Below are 21,057 nucleotides of genomic sequence, written 5' to 3' on the forward strand. Positions count from 1 at the left end.
CCAATGATAATATTCTACGCCATTAATAAAATACATGCGGACCTGTGCCTTTCATGCACAGTGGGACTGGGACCTATGAATTTATTATAGGCATGGAACATCATTACCGGTTCCGCAGCCTGCTGAACAGCCATTGCATTCAGCTAATTTGAATATAGATCAGAGAAGATTTTATATTTTCATGTGTAGAGAGGGTTTGTATTTTGACAATCCAACCCGTTAAAGTTTTGGTGGAGGGCATGGGTTGGGAGCTTTGGAGAAGTGGATAACGTCTAATTGAATTTACAAAACCTTCTTCGAACCCATCTAGTTGAATGGTGCTCTTGGAACAGTATTTGCTTCCCCAAGGGAGAAGCCACGTGGAATATTGTATGAGTCATCAACATAATGGCAAGGGATGGTGAATATAGCAACAATAGCTACGGGGACAGCAACTGTAGTTGATTGCGTTGTTGAGACCTTTTGCATGCAACTTGTTTAGCCACCTGGCAATCCCCTGAACCCACTTCCTTGACTGGTGTGCGTGCTCAAGTTGGTGGTGGGTGGACCACTGGACCTCATGTTTTACATGTATCAATGTAAATGTAAATTTGGTCAGAAAGAACAAACGCAAATCGGAGATTTACCTATTTTAATATTGATAAACTTTGAGAGTGTAAATTTGCTTTTAATTTTTGGGATTTTTAGTGTTTACTCCACCTAAGAATTAGGAAATTATTTTCTCAATTGTATTTATTCCCAGCTCCCCCTATAAATACCATCCCCATGAATTTGGCATCTTTCCACTTACACTGATCCAAACTGTACGATCAAATTATGAATTGTGAGGTGGAGTGGAAGGTAAAAACCCCCTAATTCTTTGGGCTGCATTTAATAAGATTGCAAATACAAAAATAGGTGGTTTTCTGGTCTTGAGATTAGTGTTTATTTATAATAATCACAACCAAACACGATACAAGGGTGTCTTGGGCATTGTGGTTTTGTGTAGGTAGGGGTCCAGTCTAATGTGAGTCCATTATAAATGGATCAGGTCCGATCCAGTCCAATGAATATTTTAGATTAATCCAATTCAACGTCTGGACCATCTAATCTGTTCAAATTCGTTTTGATTCAGATTAATTTCAATGCAAACCCGGTCCATTGACACCTATATTCTTGTCTTATGTCAATGGATCAGATATTGGCTTAGTCCAACTCAATCCAATATAAATTTATTACGAATGGACCAGGTCCAATCCAATCTAATAAATATTTTGGACTGGATTGGTCCAATCCAATATGTCTTGTTGGTCCATCCAAATTGATTTTGGATTGGATGGTGTCCAATTCAAAACCGGTTCATTCACTCCTCGTCTTCTATAGCACCTTTCTATTAAAAAAAAAAGGGTAAAATACAAAAAAGCTCTCCTGACAATTATAAAAACCTTCCTGTAATTTTACTTTGATAAAATCCTCTCCTAAAAAGTTTCTGACAATCATAAAACTTTTCTGTCATTCCACTTTAGTAAAAACCTTCCCTAGATTTTTAAAGAATATGACAAAAACCTCCCTTCCGTTGATAACCAAGACAGAAAATGTTAAACCGGTGAATCAATTTTTCCCCAAATACATATTTTACCCTTTTGCAAATGGTTTGCATCCGTTTTTACTAAAATACCCCTATCGACGTGTTATCCTCTTTTCCTCCTCTCCTATGGACCTCTTCACCCTCTTTTCCTATCCCAATTTATCCGGTAAGAGGAGGAACGTAAGACGCAATCTATCATCCAAACTCCATCCATTCAAAGAGGAGCCTTTTTTTATCCTCTTTTTCTTTCCGTTTTTTTTTTTTTCATATTATTTCTTTGCCGGTTTCTTCCTCTTCTTTCAATCTTCCATTGATTGCTGAGTCAACCCATCGAACTTCAACAATTTGCCATTCGAGATCTAAGATGTGGGTTGTATACAACTTTATAATGAACTGTGTGGCTTTCTCGTCTATATTTGGTTCACCCACCCAATGCCCTCTGTCTTCATCATTGCGATGCAGCTGTCCCTTGTTTCTTGCTTTGACACCTACATCGTCCTTGTTGTGCGGCTTCTAACACTTGAAGATGCTCAAGATGGAGGAGAGCAAGGAATTAGTGATGATGATTTCTTACTCTCTTTACCACTTGTGGTTTTGCTACCCATCATAATTAATTACACGTTTTTTTTTGAAGAGGAGATTTTTCCTTTAAGCAACCCATAAATTAAGAATACTTGTTACTGAAAAAACAGAGAAAAGGGGTTCAGGGTCACCAGTGCCATGCCTCAAGAAGAATCACATTGGAAATACTCAACCATGCAAGTAAACTACTCATCAATGCAAGGACACCAAGGAGACAAACTCTAATGTTACACGCCCCTTGGACCATGTGTCGATGACAAAATGTTATGGATGTTCCTCAGCAATGTAAGCGATCCAAACCATGGCCTTCCCTTGGATTCATTGACAGGCCAGTTATTTCCATGTTGCTCTACTATTTCAAAATGAAGTTTTGCCATGGGTATCCATTCTACTGGACTACAAAGATCAGAAAGCACAGTAGCTCTTGACCTGGTTTCTGACTTTTTCTTTAATTGTCCAGATGACCCTGTTTTTCCTCTCGATCCACCATATCCAAACATCTCATTCCCTTCTCTCTGTAATTTCTTGCTAGCACCAGCAACAACAGTGCTATTGTTGTCTTTCTCGTCATCGTCCAAATAATCACTCAATGCCCTACCCCGCCCCTTCTTGGAAGAGTGATGCGGCGATGGAGGCAGCGCTACCCATGCAGAGGGTAGATGTGTAGCGGACGACAGAAGGGGTGGAGGAGCATGAGGGATGTGGTTGGCAGAGACTTCCAAGGATGCTGCAGACAGTAAGGAGGAGGTGGAATTTATTGTTATCAATCTGGAGAAGGTCTTGGGAGTCAAGCTTGACAGGAGGGTTACTGAGGAGGTGGAGGACACCTTCGACGAAGCATCCATTCTTCCCAACGACTTTGAGGGCGAAGCAATGTTGTTGGAAATCGTAGAAGGTGTGGGAGATGTTCACGCCGCCGCCGAGGCTAGCGAGGTCGACGTCGACAGTTGATTTCTTGTTGTTCTAGCCAAGGATTTTGGAATGCATTTGCATGTATTATTCAAAGTCTTCCCATTGGAGCCTAATGAGGTTGGCCTCAATCTCTCTCTCAAAAAATAGAGGAGGAGGTTGAAAGAAAGAGGGACACTACCACACAGGAATGGTTTACATACTTTTCAGATTACCAACATGAGGATCTTGAATTGCACGTGCTTTTGCCTATTGGTGCTATTGCCTATAGTCTACATACTTCAAATCTTTAATCTGTGGGAATGACGTTTTCATGTCATGCGAGAATGATAACTGGGGCTCGAGAATCCTTTAAAAGGGTAAGATGGCCATTTTGAAAAATTAATGCATCGTTGAACATTTTCTGTCTGGCTCATTGACGGAAGGGAGATATTCGTAGAGTTTTTCAAAAGTTTAGGAGAGGTTTTTGTTAAAGTAAAACTTGAGGGAAGGTTTTTATGATTGTCATCTGGATCCGATCTATCGGGGTGTGATTCGGGTTCAGATATAACTGGATCCTATCATATTGCAGTTTGCACTTCGCAGCCCTAACCTAATCGTCGGACCTGTCCGAATCGATACAAAAATCGTCGAGGATTGACGGTGATTTATATATGATTCGTCCACGAAACGTTAACCCACAAAACGTATTCGCGCTGAACTCTACGTTAGTGCTATGATCTGAACTGAAACTGAATTAGAAGAAAAGGGAGTAAGGGACACACACAACATCCGATCTCCCGCCGAAAGCTCGAATTAGAGAAGATGGATGACGAATTGCTGGAATTGCAGAGACAGTTCGAATTCGCTCAACAAGCAAAATCGAGCATCAGATTGTCGGAAAGAAACGTAGTTGAATTAGTTCAAAAGCTTCAAGAGCTTCAAATCATCGATTTCGAGCTTCTCCACACTGTCACCGGAAAAGAATATATAACACCTGTATGCTTACCTCTTTTCTTATCTGATTTTCGTTTGATGGTTTTCAATTCGTCTTTTTTATTTTTTCACGTTCGTTCTATGCCAATCTGATCGAATTACATAGATTTCATGATTTAGATGTTACCACATGGTTTCCTAGCAAACTCTAATAGCTCGTGTTAGGGTTTTACTTGTTATTCTACATTATTAATGCTAATTTGGTGATCTGTTACAATAGGATCAATTAAAGCTTGAAATGGTGGCAGAGATTAAGAAATCGGGACGTGTTTCTCTGATTGAACTTGCTGACATTATTGGGGTGGACTTATATCATGTTGAGAAGCAAGCTCATCAAATAGTTTCGGATGATTCCGGTCTTATGCTGATACAGGGAGAAATTATATCACAATCTTATTGGGATACTGTAGCGGAAGAAATCAACGAGCGGCTTCAGGAGTGTAGTCAGATTGCTCTGGCGGAACTTGCTGCGCAATTGCATGTGGGCTCAGAATTGGTGGCAACTGTGTTGGAGCCTCGCATTGGGAGCATTGTAAGTTCTGTTGATACTTGCAATGATTCTTAGGATATATGCGTATGCAGTTTTGTAGTGGATTGTTTTGTAAGTTTTATTGTACTGCCTAACATCCAGGTGAAGGGGAGATTGGAGGGTGGGCAACTGTATACACCTATGTATGTCACACGTGTTAGTGCCATGGTTCGTGGAGCTGCCAGGGGTATAACAGTTCCAACTAATTTGTCAACGGTCTGGAGCTCTTTACAGCAACTACTGCAGGAAATAGATGGAGCCAATGGTGTGGCTGTTGAATCTGCCTTTTTCCATTCCTTGTTTAATGGGCTTGTAAAAGGCGGCGAGATCCTTGGATCACTTCGTGCAGGAGTTCATTGGACGCCAGCTGTATTGGATCTAATCTTCCTTCTGTTTTTCTTTAGTATATACATACATATACATATATTATCTGTAATGGTAATTGTTTGTACAATTGGGTGTACAGGTGTTTGCCCATGCACAAAAAGAGAGTGTAGATTCTTTCTTCTCACAGGTTTGAACCTTTAATCCTTAATGCATTTGTAGCCTTTTGGATTTTGGGTAGTTTACTTGGCTAGAAGACAAATCCTGTGTTTTAGAGCTTAGAGCTACATGAACAAATCTTGTATCATTCTATCCTTTACAACTGTACCATATAAGGGCACTCTCAGGATTTATGTCCATTATTTGTGAATTTACTCAAAAAAATCTTGGATACCAGATGATTACTTGCTGCTTGATTATGAGAATGTTCAAAGAGGCTAATGGATATTGTAATAAGGTCAAAAATTTTCTGGAGCTTTGGCCTTATTAACTTTTATCAAGGCTGATGGATATTGCATGATGTGGGGTGCAAATATGGAATTCTTTTGGGTGAGTCACAGCAGATGTGAAATTAAGGATTGTAGCTGAAACCAAACAAAGTGTAGATCTAAATTATGGGTGGTTACTGGTCAGGGATAATTGAAGTTTCAATCACACTCTTAATTTTGGAAGTTCGAAACTACAGCGTGTTTAGAGGATTTGCTAATTGGATGCTGCTAGATTACGTTCTTGCTAGAAATGTCATACACCCTTGCCCATATTCAGATTCACTCATCCATTCTCTAGCAGACTTCTTTTTGTTTCCTTCTGTCTGTTTGTTTCCGTGCCTATGTCAACTTTATCCCATTAATCTCTTTTCACAAAAAAAGTCATTAACTCATCCCTTCAGACTGTGACCTTGTTAGTTGTTTATTCAGCATTCCTTGCAGTTTTTACTGGGTCCTTTAAGATCTTTCCTTTTACTTTGTTTGTTACTGTCATTTTTTTTTTCTGTTGAATAATGGTTTGGTGCCTTGCAAATTCCAAATTCTGTTATTTTTATTTCTTTATTCAAACTTTTTCTTTTTTTGCACTACAGAATTCTTTTATCAGTTATGAAGTTCTTTACAAACTTGCAATACCCCAGCCTAAGCAATACTTACAGGTAGCAGAATGTATTTTATTTATGTTATATTATTTTTGCAAGAAATAATTGTTAACATTTCGATTGTTGAACTTTCTGCTCAAGGATGCTTTTTTGATCCTTATGTAATAAAAAATGTGTTTATGCACTCCAATTTAGTCCAGATATCCCGAAGGTATTCTACTAGATACTGTTTTTGTTCACCCTTCAATGATTGAGATGTTGGATGCTGCTGCAGAGGATGCTATTGAACATGCCGGTTGGTAAGGACTACAGTAATGCATTTTATTTTGTTTTGTTCTGTTCTGGATTGCACAACATTATCCTGGTTCTTCTTGTTTAATGATTTATCTGGTAAACAAGAATATCTTGTCCATGTGACATGAACAAATTTATGTACCCACATGCTGGATGATGATGAAACTAAAGTTCACACAGAGGAATAACCTCTAAAATAATAGCTACTTCCAGTTCTTGGGATGAGGGGATGCTTTTGTGAAAGAGATTTTACTCCCTAAAAAGAATAATACATGATTATATACTCCCAAAAAACAAAATGACAATTTTTTTTTATCAGAAATGATAACTTTCATTAGAGATAAATTAACCTGAAATACAGAATTCAACCCTTATTAGAAAAGGTTGATCCAATAAACATCAAACATTACAGCACTGCCCAAAAAAGACTCTCCCTTGCAGTCCCTTGTTTTGCTAGGGCGTCAGCAAAACCATTTACTGATCTCCTTACCCACTTGAACCAAACACCCACCTCCCTTGTTATGCTAAGAATTTCCCTTATCAGCTGTCTATATTGCCAAATTCCCAGCTGCCCTGATTTATCCACCCAATTACCAACTTGGAGTCTCCCTCTATCTCAATCTGCTGTAGCCCCAACTGTTTGGCCAGTTTTACACCTTGATGTAGTGCCAAGATTTCCGCTCTCAAGGAATCTCCAACTCCTATTGGACCTGAAAACAAAGCCATTATCTTGCCTTCATTATCTCTGAAAGCACCTCCTATACCAGATGGGCCTGGATTACCTATAAAGCTTCCATCAAAGTTCAGTTTCACCCTTTGTTGTGCCGGTGGGGACCAAACTTCCTGTATCATAGCTTTGGAAGTAGTAGTAGATGCCACAATACCCCAACTTCTATAAATGTCTTCAACTGAGAAATCCTTAAGAAGATCACGAGATTTCAACCAATGGATAACCTTAGTAGTTATTCCTTCCACAACCTCTTCTTTGGATCTACATCTACCTTTAAAGATCCTATTGTTTCTTTCCTCCCACACTGACCACAATACAACAACTCTAGTGGCTCTCCACATAATCCTTCCACGAACCGTTGGTTGCCTGTAAAAAGTTGGATCAAAGAGGTTCACCACGCTTGAGGAGGGAGTCCACCTGTAGCCAAAGAGAGAAGAGAACCAAGACCAAATAAAGAACACAAAGGGACATGAGATTAGTTAATGTGAAATTGTCTCACCAGAACCCAAACAGAGGCAACAAACATGGGGGGAGAGGCACATATTTGGCCTCTTTTTCTACAATAAATCCAAGGTGTTGATTTTTTGGAGTACCACTTCCCAACAGAAGGCCTGAATTTTAGGGGGTACAGGGCTACCCCACACCTCCTTTGAAGGAAAGTTCCCTACAAGGTTAGAGGTCTGAAGCAAAATGTTATAGAAAGAAGAGCAATTGAAAAAACTAGAAGGGGAAGGTTTCTAAATTCTGCTATCTCTACAGGACTGATCAAGAAAGACTTCCCCTAACCGAGTGATCAAATCATCAACCATCTCCATTTCAGAATCCCTTAGACCTCTTCTCAAGCCCAAATCCCAGGAGTTATCAACAAACACCGAAGAGATCACTTTTCTTTTGTTTTCAGACAAGGAGTAAATAGAAGGAAATCTATCTCTAAGGGAGTTTTCACCAACCCAAACATCTTCCCAAAACACGACTTTATTTCCAACGCAAGCATCATATTTGAAATAAGGAAGCATAAGAGGCAAAATACCTTGAATATCTTTCCAAGGAGAACACTGAGAAGCCCCAGGGTCGAGTTCTGCATCCCAGCCGTTATATGCCAATCCATGAATACTAACAGTCACTCTAGACCAAAGTCTGTCCTGTTCCATCGGTAGTTTCCAAATCCATTTCCCCAGCAAAGCCATGTTTCTTAATCTTATATTTCCTAACCCAAGGCCTCCATCATCCCTACTCCTAGAAACCATCTCCCACTTCACTAAGTGATCTTTCTTAGTATCCCCTGGTTCCCACAAGAAATCCCTCATTATCTTCTCTAACTGGTTAGCTACTTTCATTGGTACTCTAAAGGTAGATAGGAAATAAACTGTCAGGTTGGCTAAGGTTGACTTGATTAAGGTTATTCTACCCCCTAAAGAGATGTAATTCCTCTTCCAATTTGCTAACCTCTTGGAGAATCTTTCAATTACAGGGTACCAAAAACTCTCAACCATTGGGTTCCCTCCCAGTGGTAGGCCCAAATATTGCAAAGGCCAGCCCCCCACTTCACACCCCAAAATCTTAGCTACGGAATCTACCTCCTCTCCACCTAGATTGAGCCCTGCCACACAACTTTTTCCCCAATTCACTTTAAGATTGGACTTCCTTTCAAATTGAAGCACTAGACTCTTTAAGTTCCGTAATTCCCCTTCCTCTCCGTCACAAAACAAGATGATGTCATCTACAAATTGTAAGTGTGTGACCACCACCTCCTCCCTACCAATCATCTGCAAACCTGGTTATTTACTCTCAAACATCTACTCAAATAATTTTAATAATTAGCCAAGGGGACTCAACAAACGAAGTACTAGCTGTACTCCAAGGATTAAGGCTTGGTAAACACTTTGGGACTCCTGGGTAGTTATTGGATGGCTCCAAAAAAAGTGCCAAACTTGGGCGTACAAATTCATTGAAGTCAGATGCCTGGTTAGACAATTGAGGTCATCCTTTGTATGGACCCAAAGATAAGCAAAAAGAATTGCTGATGCATTAGCAAGACTGGGTGTGACCAGGAACCAGTTGTATTGGAGGATTAATGGATTATAAGTTGGGAAACCTGATTGTATGGAATGGTAGAACATGATTCATGTAGCCAATTCCATATAGTTGTGACAAGGCTTAAATGATGATGATGTAGGATGTAGCAAAAGCTAGCCTAAACTTCTTTTTTGGGTGCTTGGCACATCTTCTCCAGTGTATAATCTCGTTCTTTTATCTTATGCAATACAAATTGAAAGCGACTAATAAAAAAATCTATGGTAAGAAAACTCTATTTGTAGTTTTCTCCAAGGAAAAAAAAACTGGTTTCTCAGTAGGGTTAACTCATAGTTATTATCCTGGCATTTGAAAAGTAAAACCACTTCTAAAACCTTCCCTAGAAACAAAAGTTCTAAAAAGAAAGTACTTTAATTTGAGGAATGTCAAAGACCTAGAAGGGGAACTGAGGCAGCAATTATTTTGGGCTGTGTTGTAATTTGGGACAGAAAAGTGTGCTAAACTGGGAATAACGTTCCCACCACCAAGTTGTACAAACTTGTTTCATTCTTAACTTTAAAATAAAATACATGTCTACTGATAAAAAAATGTCAAAGGCCTACTGAATTACTCGATTCATTTTGTGCAATATTGGGTTTGTTAATTAATTGAATAACCTTTCTAATGCAACATGATCACACAGAAAGGACAAGTTCTGACACTGCAAATTTAATCCATAAGTTGGCTTTGGGTTGCTATTAAGTGATTGATCTATAGTTCAAACTTTCATTGCTTCAGATCCCACATCAAAAGTGACATGTATTTGATTTTTAATTTGCAGAAAACTATTCTACTATATTAATATTTTTTATCATTTATTATAATGTATATAGTAGCACTTTCCTAAGATCAGAACCCATTGTAGCAATGGAGCCCTTAGTTCCACAACCCATAATCTTTCCAAACCTAGGCCTAGCCTACTGCTGGCCTCCAATACAGTTCTGCCTATCCCTTCTCTAGAAAGAAAGCCAGCTATGGACTTTGCTGTTATTGTAACCCATTTGAATGAGGTATTCATTGGATGGGATGAAAGGCATTGCTTTCCTAATGTTTTGCCTATATCCAGGGAGTATTTCCTCTCCTCATCCAGGCAATCCCAAATTGCAAATCTCCTACCTCCAGTCTAATATTCAACTATATTAGTATTAATTAAATAAAAAGGCCATTACCCAATATTTTTGATATATGGCCATTACCCAATGTTGATCCCAGCTATATGGGGTCTTGGGAGGGGTAGATTGGAAACGGTTCTAACCTTTGGCATTTTTTACACCAACTGGCCACTCTCAAACTCGAACCCACGTTCTCATGCTTGCCAGCCTGAGATTTTACCATTACACCATGTAATTGCCCCTTATTATATTAATTAAATAAGGGTGCAAAACTGAGATGTAACTTTGGATGGTCTCCCCCTTCTTTTCTATGCTATTTAAATGAAGCATTGGAATTGATTTTTTTTTTCTAATATAATTTCTGATTAATTGCAGGATTGATTCTCTTTCAATTTTACCTCCATCTTTTGGATCACAAGATGCATCTAAACTTTTATCACTTTGTCCATCTGTTCAGAGGGCTCTTAAGGTAGTATTCTGTTTTACTGTCACCATTAACCGCACATGCATTCGAGTTAAAGTAATGATCACTAATATGTTGCTTTTCAGTCTGCAAAGGCACATATCTTTGGGGAGTCCTGTCTATTTAGCAATGCGTTCATAAAGGTAAAGCTCTATGATGTGCTGCTATAGGAAAATGCTTCTTAATGAGTTGCTTTCTTTGTAAACCATTTATTGCTTGTGTGCTTTCATTCCAGCATTGTCAAGAGTTATCTAGCTAGGCTATTAGGTGTATCTGAAGCTGACTCAATTCAGGTGGGATGGGTAAGGAGATCTGCCAACAGTTTGGCAGATAGCTTAGCAAAGCAAGGGGTTCAAAGAACATATATGTTTTGGGCACATTTGTAATTCTGTACTGGGTCAGCTTACTATGCTGATTTCTTTTGCAACTTCTTGTTGTATCCTAAAGCATTTTAATCAATAAAATTTTTCAAAGTTATTGATAAAAAAGGTGTATCTGAAGCTTACCCCATATAATTGGGCTTGGGTAAAGGCATTTCTGAGTTGAGGTGCATCTGAATGTTTTTTAGGCATTGTTGTACCTCTTGCATGTCGTTGGTAGGATTGCATTGGTGGTAGGAAACAATTTGTAACTTCCAGATAGACATCTTGGATTTGTTTTCCATTCTGAAATTCATTGTTTTGATGATCCCTTTCTTTTGGCTTTGGTTTAAGGTGGCATAATAGTGTTCCAATTGGGTATAAATGGCATCCAAGATTTAAGCTGAAAAGAAGATTGTAACTTTTATGAAAGATAAAATGATACTACCAATCACATGGCAGAATACATTGTACCTGTTAAGGTATTAATTAGGTCCCACCTAGGAGATCTATCCCTGGCACAAAAGCCTTGTTCTTTATATCCAGCTTATAGTCTCTAAGAAGTAAGATCTAACCAAATGTAGGAGTCTAAAGGATTCAATTGAGATAAGGAAATAGTTTTACAAGTTTAACCATTAGTGATAAAGCTAGCCTACACGCAAGCAAAGGTAAAAGATACGATCCAAGTATTACAATCTCTTACTCCATCAAAGATGTTTCCACTTCACATGATCTCCAATGCTAATATTATATTCAATGAAGAGAGTGGAAGTGTTTTTTTAAGGATCTCCACGATCCAAGTATTGCAATCTCTTTTTTGTTTTAATACAATATACTTTACCTTGAAAAAAATGATATATTGTAGATATTATTTTGAAGAGGTGAAATTGAACTGTTTAATGGGGTATTGGAGTATTGTAGAATTTTTCTAGCGGTAATGTATAAATTGCAGGGGTGGAAATGGTGATACTTGTTATGCTTGGTTTAGTGGCACTTTAAAAATATTATGACACCACCTATATAACAGATATTCTAATGCTTTTCAATATTACTAGAAACAAACACTAAATGTTTAGCGGTGTCTGTCAACTTTTTTGCCTCTTGTCCTCTTTGTGCCTACATCTTATTTATATTCCAAATTGTCTAATTTTTAAAATTGTCTTTCGACTCTTTCCATGATATTATTTGAACCACAGTGAAATGCAAGCTATATCCCTTTTGATTGATTTGGCCTGTTGACCTTTTCTATCAGTATTATTCTGGACTAAAAATGCTATTATTAATTCTATTAATGTATGATCCATAATTTCGTACCATCTCTATATGGAAAAGCATTGTTATCTATTGGGGTTTGCTAAATGAATCTCATTTCCACAATTTAATTTATCTAGGGCCGTATTGTATGTTGAAACAAAAGTTTGTTGATTGCTTTCCTTTCTTTTTTCCCCCTATTTTCTCTGTTTCAACAGAAACAATAGGTCTTTATATATTTCATTCTGATTACCAAAGAAATAGAATGGAATGTTAAAATAAAAAAAAAAAAATTGATTAAGTTTTGTCATTATTGGTGTCGCCTCAAGTTTCACATGAATGCATTTTTTTTTAATCTTATCTTTCTATTTGCTAATGTTGTTCATTCATTCAACCTAGTAAAATATATTTTTAACAGACAATTAATATTATAAAATCTTTTATTTTTGCATAAGGATTAAGAATTTAAGACCCTAACATGGATTTGTTTGGGCTTGCCTCAAGGAGCTTGGTCAGGGGTCCAGGGGCAAAGCCCCTGGCCCAGCCGTTAGGTTCAATAAAGAGCAAAAGGAGCAAAAAATTAAAAAGGCATATGCCTGGGCTGAAGCGCAAGTTACACCAGGTGCATGCCTTTTTGAAGGTGCTGCACCTAGGACCTAGGTGAGGTGCATACTGTAAAATGCACCTTTCCTTTATTACTATATTCAGTTACAAAAGTGGCACCTCCAAAAGTTTATGTTGATGCTGTTTATTTATTACTATTTTCTTTTCTTTAAAACTCTAATGCTTGCAGTAACTTTGTGTCTCTTTATTTGGCTAGGATGTGCTTGATCGAATGGAAAAAGAGATAGAAGCCTTCAATTATTCAAGACCTGGTCAAGGGCTAAATGAAGATTTAAACTTGGTCAGCAAAGCTAAAGTTGGACATGATTCTGGTCAGTTCAGTGAGTTGAATGAAACTGGTAATGAGGGAAGTAATAAAAATGCATCTGAGAAAGGATCAAAGAAGAAGAAGGGAAAACCAACAGGCAATACAAGGATTGGGACAGCTGAAAGTAGTCCTGATAACCAGGAAAATCTTTCAACAAAAGCGAAGAAAAACCAGCGGAAAAACAAGGAGTCAAGTTCTTCACAAGTGCAAGAGGCAAAATTGAGTGCGAAAAAGGATTTGGATAAAATGAAGGAGGACAACCTTATTCCTTCTGAAGAATGGATAGTGCAAAGAATCTTGATGCTTTGCCCAGATCTTGAAGGACAAGGTCTGTTGTACAATGAGTATATTTAGTTCTCTTGGTTGAATTTTTGCTTGAGATCCTATTTTTGACAATTGACATGGTTTGATTTGATAGTTGTGGATGATCCATATACATTTCTTAGACCCTTGGCAAACTATTTGAGACCTATGCTGCTTACTGCATGGAAGGAGAAAAGGAAGGCATTACTTACGGAAAATACAGAGAAAATTAAGCGATTGCTTGATAATCTGCAAAAGAAATTAGATGAGGTTAGCCTACTTATATCTGTTGTCTAATAATCTGCATCTTTTTACCATGTCCTGCCTTTATCTGTCTTTCAATGGTGTCAATATTCGCTTTACCTTTTCATGTTCACCAATTTATTTAGAATGTGGTTTGGATCCATAACTTAGTTTGCATACCAATAAAAAAACCATGAATCCACGCCTCCACGGGAAAGCTTTACAAGCTTTAAGCTACAAAGGCTTTGCAATAAAAGTGAGGATTTGCTATCCATCCTTTCCCTATCAACCCTGACTTTTTCTAAGTCTTAAGCAATATGTTTTAACTACTTTGGATGTATGCCTTGGTCTAGTTTCACCATCCCATTCTGTTCAGTACCATATCCATTGTTAAATTGTGGGCACTTAAATTATTTCTTATTGCTTCCACCAAGTCCTTTCTGGTCTGCCCCTAGCTCTTCTAGCCCCTTCAACTTGTAACATATCTCTTTTTCTAATAGGTGCTGTAGATGCTTTTCTATGCATGTGACCAAACCATATCAATCTACTTTCTCTCATTTTATCATCTATTGGAGTTCCTACGTTCCTTCTATTGACTTCATTTCTAGCCCTGTCCTTACAATTCATCCACATCTAAGCATTCACATTACTGCCACACACACTTTTTGGACATGCTGTTTCTTAACTGCTTAACACTCTGCTCCCTACAATGTAGCTGCCTTACAACTGTTTTATAGAATTTTCTCTTTAGTCAAAGTGGTATTTGCCTCTCACATAAGACTTTGGGTGAACCCTCCATTTTGCCTATCCCACTCTAATTCTATTGCAACATCCTCAGTCTCTCCTTTGTTATGAATTATTGAACCAAGGTAAAGGGGGAGGTCACATTGAGTTATCTCTTGGTCTCTAATCCTGAGGCCTTGTTCATTTTTGGGTAAACACTTATGATCAAAAGAAATGGTTTAATGCACTTACCCAGGTAAATATGCACTTACCTGGGTAAGTGCATTTATCCGGGTAAATGACTTATCAAAAAAAAAAAAAAAAACGAATGGGGCCTAAGAGTATTGCATCTTGTAATTATTAAATATACATTGCATATATTCTGTTTTAGTCCTGCATATTTTTAAAACCTCTTGTTTCTAATGCAGTTGTCCATAAACCTAATTTTGTATTTAATTTATATATAGTTTTATCGATTAATACCTTTTCATCAGCAAACATCAGGCATCATGGGACCTCCTCTTGAATATGTTTAGCTAATTTATCCATGACTAGTGTAAATGAATAAGGACCAAATGTTGAACCTAGGTGAAGATCCATTCTAATACATTTTGCACATAACTGGAAGGAGATAAGTGCCATTTTTACTTGGGTGCAGAGATCAGCAAACGGCTTGGCAGATACCCTAGACAAACAAGGAGTAAATAGGAAGTAGTTGTTTTGGGGTTTAGTAAAATGAATGTAAAACCCAAATTTGGGTTAGGTGGCTGAAACCAGCCTATTTGTAACAGAGATGCTTTGGCATACTGTGCATACCAATTCTTTTCAGTATTAATAAAAGTTACAGTTGTCCATAAACAGAGGCATCTGATCTCCTATCTCCAAGGGCTTGCATATTTTTGTATAGATGTATGAAACTATGCATGTATTCATATATACATGTGTGTGTGAATAGTTGGTTATAGGATTGTGGATATTGCTGGACTGAATAGTTGGTCATCTTTCCTTTTTAGGCCTTCTTAAATATGCAATTATATGAAAAAGCTTTGGAATTGTTTGAAGATGATCCATCAACCTCAGTAAGTCCTCCATTCAGGTTATGGCAGATGGTTTTCTGAAGCCTCTTCTCCCACTAATGGCTTTCTTCTCTTTAGAAAAGGAAGTCCTCCATTCATATACATATTTGAGTTGTCTGCTTTTAAAGTAGATGCTGACTTCTCTTTCACAGGTTATTTTACACAGGCATCTGCTGAGAACAACTGCTACTCCAATGGTTGACATGCTTTTACTTAACTTGGTAATGTTTATATTCAGAGGTCTTAATTTATATGTGTTAGAATTATATTGACTCTAGAATTTGATTGATTAAGAATATAACCAATCCCATGTAGGGCATGCACAGCAAACTGAAGAGTGGAATTGAAATTGATGAATCTCAAAATCCAGAGTCTGCTTCACTGGGATCTGGTGAAAGAATACCCCTTGTATGAAAATCAGTTTCTCATGTGAACTTGTGATATTCATGGTTAAGAGTGAAATGCTGCTATGATTGTTTCACCTTCATTTATTTCATTTTTTAAATGCAGGCAAAGAGCTTAGATGGATCTCTTTCAGTTAAGGCTCTTGCTGTAATCGAGGCTTTAGAAGGAAAGGTAAGTGAACATGCAGAAAATGACGTAATTCATCCCTCATTGAAGTTTTTATGATATTAAGTTGTGGCTTACTGTAGAGTCCCACTAAGTGTTCTTTCCCTATGATTCCTATAAGTAACCGGTGCTTATATACTTTGTTTCTATGTAAGAAGCTGTCTAGCTTTCACTTGTAAGGACCTAGAATACTTTGATAATTTAAACGGCTCTATATATGTGTTTCCTGACAAGTTCTTATCACAGTAATTATTTGCAACAATTTAAATATTTTCTTTTGTGTTTTTTGCTATTTATATATAGTTTCATACTTCTCACATACACACATACATACATACATACATACATATATATAATTTCATACTTCTCTACTTTACATAACTTGAATAAATGTAAACCTTATGTGACAGCAAGTGGATACATTCATGACTATGCTCAGAACACTTGCAGAGGAAAGGTAATGATGCTCATTATTATCCCCGTCTCTGTCACATCTTTGTCTAGAACCTGATATAAGTTTGACACTTTTGCTTTTTTTGCAGTGGAATTCTCTTAAAGAAACTCAATAAGAAATTGGAGAGGACACTCTTGCATTCATATCGTAAGGTATGCCTTCTCTTGGATTCTGGGAAGTGTCTGGAAATTGGATGATTAAAGGAATACCTGTATTTATCTATATCATCATCATCATTTAAGCCTTGTTTCTGTGACTGTCAGGATCTGACGTCTCAAGTTTCCGCTGAAACTGATCCAGTTGCTCTTCTGCCAAAGGTTGTTTCTCTACTCTATTTTCAGGTTAGTGTGTTCATATTGCTATTCTTTTGCATTTCTATCAATTAATGCTGCCTCATATGAAGGGATCTTTTCTTTGTTTTTTTTTTCAATCTTTCTTTCTTTTCATGTTTTTCCTAGGTGCATAATAAGGCTCTCCAAGCCCCTGGAAGGGCCATTTCTGCTGCTGTTTCTCGGTTGAGGGTATGCATTTTGTATTGCTTCTTACATGTATTGTTGGAAAGTATCGTGCATCTATACACTTTTTTCATCAGGATTCATGAATTGTAGCTTGAATATTTTTACAAGAAGGGAAATAAATGCACTTGGCGGGTAACAACAACTAATCTCCTATCCTTTTTCTTTGTCATGAATATGAGCCTATATGTTTCTAATTGGATGTTCCCAACTTCCATATATGTTTATTCTTTTCTTTTGCCTTCCCTTCTTTTTGATAAATTAATGATAGAAATTAAGAATATTCAAGTCAATAGTTCTCTGAGAAAGATGCTAAAACACATTATTTATACCATTGGAGATAAATCAAAACAGAATGTTTGTTTGAGATTCAACAAATGCTGTGACTGAGGAAACATGTCTATGTTTGGGCCTAGAACCTTAAGAAAAAAAAAAAAAACAAGGTAGAACACCTCATTCAGCTACATTCTTTACCAAGTAGCCTTGCTAGATCAACATCAGGAGTATACAGCCAAGCTCTATTGGGAGGCTATTATTCAAAGAGTTACCATGGGTTATCATTTGTTTGTTTGGAATTTAGTAGTTGTTGGGTAACCTTTAAGCTTATAATTAATGCTACTCCTTCCAAAAATTGAAAAATAGAAACAGATTCCTGAATCTGCCCCATGTATTATGACTTTTCAAAACCATTTTCCGCTTATTAATTCAGAATTCTCACTTCGGATTGTTGAAGGCATTTCACTCTAGTCCGTGCATCATAAAAGCAAATAAGTAGATACAAATTTCTTTTGTTTTTTTTTTTTTGGTAAAATATATGAGTTTCAATTACCAGTTACTGAGTGACTTCAACATATTTTAACATAGAGCAAACATCTATGCATTTTGGGGGATCCAGTACCTTTTATCTATTTATTTATTTATTTATTTTTGATCGGTAAAAGTTGTGAATTTTATTGATTTATTATGAGAGAATGATATACAGGGAAGTAAATGTGTCGAGCACCCCCATTTGGTAGGGTAGCTCTTGTTACCTTTACTCCACTTCAATCATTATGCTACAATAAGTTAGCCTGGAGGACCATTGCCAAAAGTTAGTCTCTATTTATCCCTTGTCTTGCCAAGGCATCAGTGATGCTATTGGCAGCTCTCTGTGTTTAGCAGAAAGAAGTTTACATGGACACAAGGAATCAGAATGAGATGTGTTGGAGTCTGACTTGACAAGAAGAAGAAACAGGGACCAAGAGACACATCTGTAGAAAAGTATAAGCTAATAGAATAGTCCATACTTTTTTGTATTTTAACATCACAAACATGAAAGTCTAAAAGATTTTTTTAGTGACATATCATTGAAAAATGTCATTCATTGTATACATTAACTGTTAATTTACATTGAATAATCAAGGAGGAAAAGAAAAATGCCATATAGAAGTATTCAAGAATCCATGGAGTATCAAATTCCAATATGTGTTTGACACAAACACTTCATCCATTTAGGGGAGTCCCTATCCAGTTTTTTGGCCTCTCTCATATAATATGCTCGTATTTCCAAGCATCCATCATGTTGTGCTTAAACAAGCCCACCACCACATTTGAGTCCCCCTCCATTACTACATTTCCATAATTTAGGGATTTACCCTGCCTCAGCCCTTGCAATACAGCTGGTAATTCATCCTGTGTAGAGCCACTATGTCCTATTGGGTCTAGAGGATAGTGCCAAGTTTGCACCATAACGATTCTTGAACAACTCCCCCTATTGAACTCCCAGGATTGCAGATGAAGTCATGAGTGGTAATGAAAGTATGGTTGTAGGTACTCTAGCCAATGAAAGAACAAGTGACAATCTGCCATTCTCTAATGTTGTCATCAAGATAAAGTTGAGCAATGATTTTACCCAATACACCATTCTCACCAGGGTGTTTTCTGTCATTAACTCCTTGGATTAACCTTCTGTCTTGAAATTTTTTTGCATTCCTCTCTTGCCAAAATTGTCCACAAGAAAATGTCAATGGGTCAGGTTTGGCTCAAGCCAGACCTTTGACCCAAAGTCAAACCCAACCTGACCTGTCCAAGGAACAGAACGGCTATTCTTAGCAGAAGTTATGTCAATGTATCTGGCTCAGTGCAGGTCAGCCTCAATCCAAGCCCAACCTGAAACCCAATCAAGATCGATTCGAGCCCAATCCTATGGGGTCAGCTCAAGGCAGGTTTACACTTAACCTGACCTACTGACATCCCTGCAGAAGATTGCTGCCTTGGTACATTACAGTGCCTTTTATTTAATATTGTTGGTTCTTATCTAGTTGGTTAATTAGTCGTCATTGTCATCATCATCCAAGTCTTATCCCAACTACATGGGTCAGCTACATAAATCTTGTTTCACCATTCCATTCTATCTCATGCCATATCCATTGTTAAATTATTGGCACTTAAATCATTTCTTACTACTTCTACCATGTTTTTAGTCATCAAATAAGAAATATATATTTTTAATCATCTTCCTTCTTTATGATGTTTCTGTTTCTAGTTTTCTTAGAAATGTATATGAATATGCCAGGAAAAATTGGAAAGCTCGGCGTATAAGATCTTAGTTGATTACCAGACTGCTACAGTAACCCTTTTGTCTCTACTAGCGGCTGCAACTGATGACGTGAGTACTGATCCAAAAAGAAAAACTACTAAATTTGTTCTGGACTCCATGTGCCTTAGTTACTAATAATAATTTAGTTCTCTGTGTTTTTTATTTTTGAAATCTTTATGTTTGTTTCTTTTTCCTTTCAGTTGGTACTTCTATGTTAATGTTCCTGAGGCTCAGTTTGGAAAGAGTACAAATACAAATATGTAGAGTGCAAAACCTTGTATTTTGTATTATTTTGTATGTATTTGCACAATTTCCGAATTGAGCCTTGAAGAACTTCTGTTACTTGATGCTCAGTTTGGAAGGAGTACAAATGCAAATTTGTAGAGTGTAAAACCTTGTATTTTGTTTTATTTTGTATGTATTTGCACTCTACAAATTTGCATTTGTACTCCTTCCAAACTGAGCTTTCTGATAACAATTCAAATATTACCTCTACTTGTTTGATGTTACTGTAGTTCTAGAATGCCAGTCATTGATTCACCTGTATTCTGGGTCAAAGAAATGTGACTTGGGAAGAGAGACTCCTGATTTTTTCCATGATATTTGCTGGAAATGTAGAACCCTGCAAATATTATTTTTGACTTGGAAAGTGAGTGGTACGATAGGGACGCTATCTGCTGAATTATTTTTCTAAACTCTGTGGTCAGGTAGGTGTTCTCTATGTTCTTATACATGAACTATAATCTGCTTATCAAAAAAATAAAAAATAAAATACATGGACTATGATGTATGATTGGTCTATACCAAGTAGCAGTTGATTATGGACGTGATAAATGAAGTTTGCATCGTTTATCCTTCTCTTTTTATTATCGTTAACCTTTTAGCTATTGTTTGTCAAATTTTGGTAAATCCTTTTTCTTCATTCTTCTGTAGGAACAAGACTGTTCTTCTGATAGAATTCTGAGTAAAAGGGAGTTTCTGGAGGGACTAATGCCAGACTTGAAAGGCTTGGTTCTGAATACAACTCAATCCTAACTAGGTGAAACGAACAGTAGAAAGAGCATCTTATTGAATTTGAATATGGTGATCAATTGACATGGAAATTGTGGAACAAAGAGCAATTTTAAACTGAAACATGTTAAGGGCACCTGCAATTCATTTGGACTTGTTAGGATGAACTGAAGATGCATTGGTATTTTTTTTTAATCTTTTTTTGTTCATTTGTTTTAGTTGCCTCTACATGCTGTAGAGTGTAGACTTTAGCTTACTCTGTTGCGCTCATATGCATATACAATGTTAAGTTGATCTGATGAAGTACTGATTCTGGAGAGATAATTATCATCTTTATTTATGAAATGAACTGAGCATAAAATATTTGCCCTTGTTTTTTTTTTTTTTTTTTTCGTTTC

General features: G+C 37.1%; 1 protein-coding gene and 1 pseudogene across 2 annotated transcripts; one reads left to right on the forward strand and one right to left on the reverse strand.

Moving 5' to 3' along the window:
* Nucleotides 1–2,272: 2,272 nt before the first annotated feature.
* Nucleotides 2,273–3,373, reverse strand: LOC148868215 (FHA domain-containing protein FHA2 pseudogene; annotated as a pseudogene).
* A 73-nt stretch (nucleotides 3,374–3,446) lies between these two features.
* Nucleotides 3,447–21,020, forward strand: LOC148868216 (E3 UFM1-protein ligase-like protein). 2 transcript variants are annotated; one of them, XM_088971948.1, is made up of 20 exons: nucleotides 3,447–4,036; nucleotides 4,254–4,565; nucleotides 4,665–4,931; nucleotides 5,029–5,076; nucleotides 5,965–6,030; nucleotides 6,169–6,272; nucleotides 10,558–10,651; nucleotides 10,732–10,788; nucleotides 13,076–13,514; nucleotides 13,605–13,759; nucleotides 15,469–15,534; nucleotides 15,684–15,752; nucleotides 15,847–15,939; nucleotides 16,042–16,107; nucleotides 16,512–16,558; nucleotides 16,644–16,707; nucleotides 16,819–16,896; nucleotides 17,014–17,076; nucleotides 19,625–19,717; nucleotides 20,582–21,020. In XM_088971948.1, the coding sequence occupies exons 1-20, from the start codon at nucleotides 3,863–3,865 to the stop codon at nucleotides 20,681–20,683; spliced, it is 2,457 nt and encodes an 818-aa protein (XP_088828074.1). In that variant the 5' UTR covers nucleotides 3,447–3,862; the 3' UTR covers nucleotides 20,684–21,020. The 2 variants fall into 2 exon arrangements, with proteins under 2 accessions (XP_088828074.1, XP_088828075.1); XM_088971949.1 differs by lacking the exon at nucleotides 15,469–15,534 and having other exon boundaries at nucleotides 3,633–4,036.
* The last annotated feature ends 37 nt before the right edge of the window (nucleotides 21,021–21,057 follow it).

This window comes from Nelumbo lutea, chromosome 2 (assembly GCF_056320005.1).
Source record: "Nelumbo lutea isolate HS-2025 chromosome 2, American lotus-T2T, whole genome shotgun sequence".
Taxonomy (NCBI): Eukaryota; Viridiplantae; Streptophyta; class Magnoliopsida; order Proteales; family Nelumbonaceae; genus Nelumbo; species Nelumbo lutea.

Excerpts from the sequence above, each read along its gene's own strand:
- LOC148868216 (XM_088971948.1), top strand. The coding sequence starts at position 3,863 with ATGGATGACGAATTGCTGGAATTGCAGAGACAGTTCGAATTCGCTCAA. Across the intron at positions 10,789-13,075 it reads TTAGCAATGCGTTCATAAAG|GATGTGCTTGATCGAATGGA; the intron begins GTAAAGCTCTAT and ends TTATTTGGCTAG. Across the intron at positions 16,108-16,511 it reads TCGAGGCTTTAGAAGGAAAG|CAAGTGGATACATTCATGAC; the intron begins GTAAGTGAACAT and ends CTTATGTGACAG.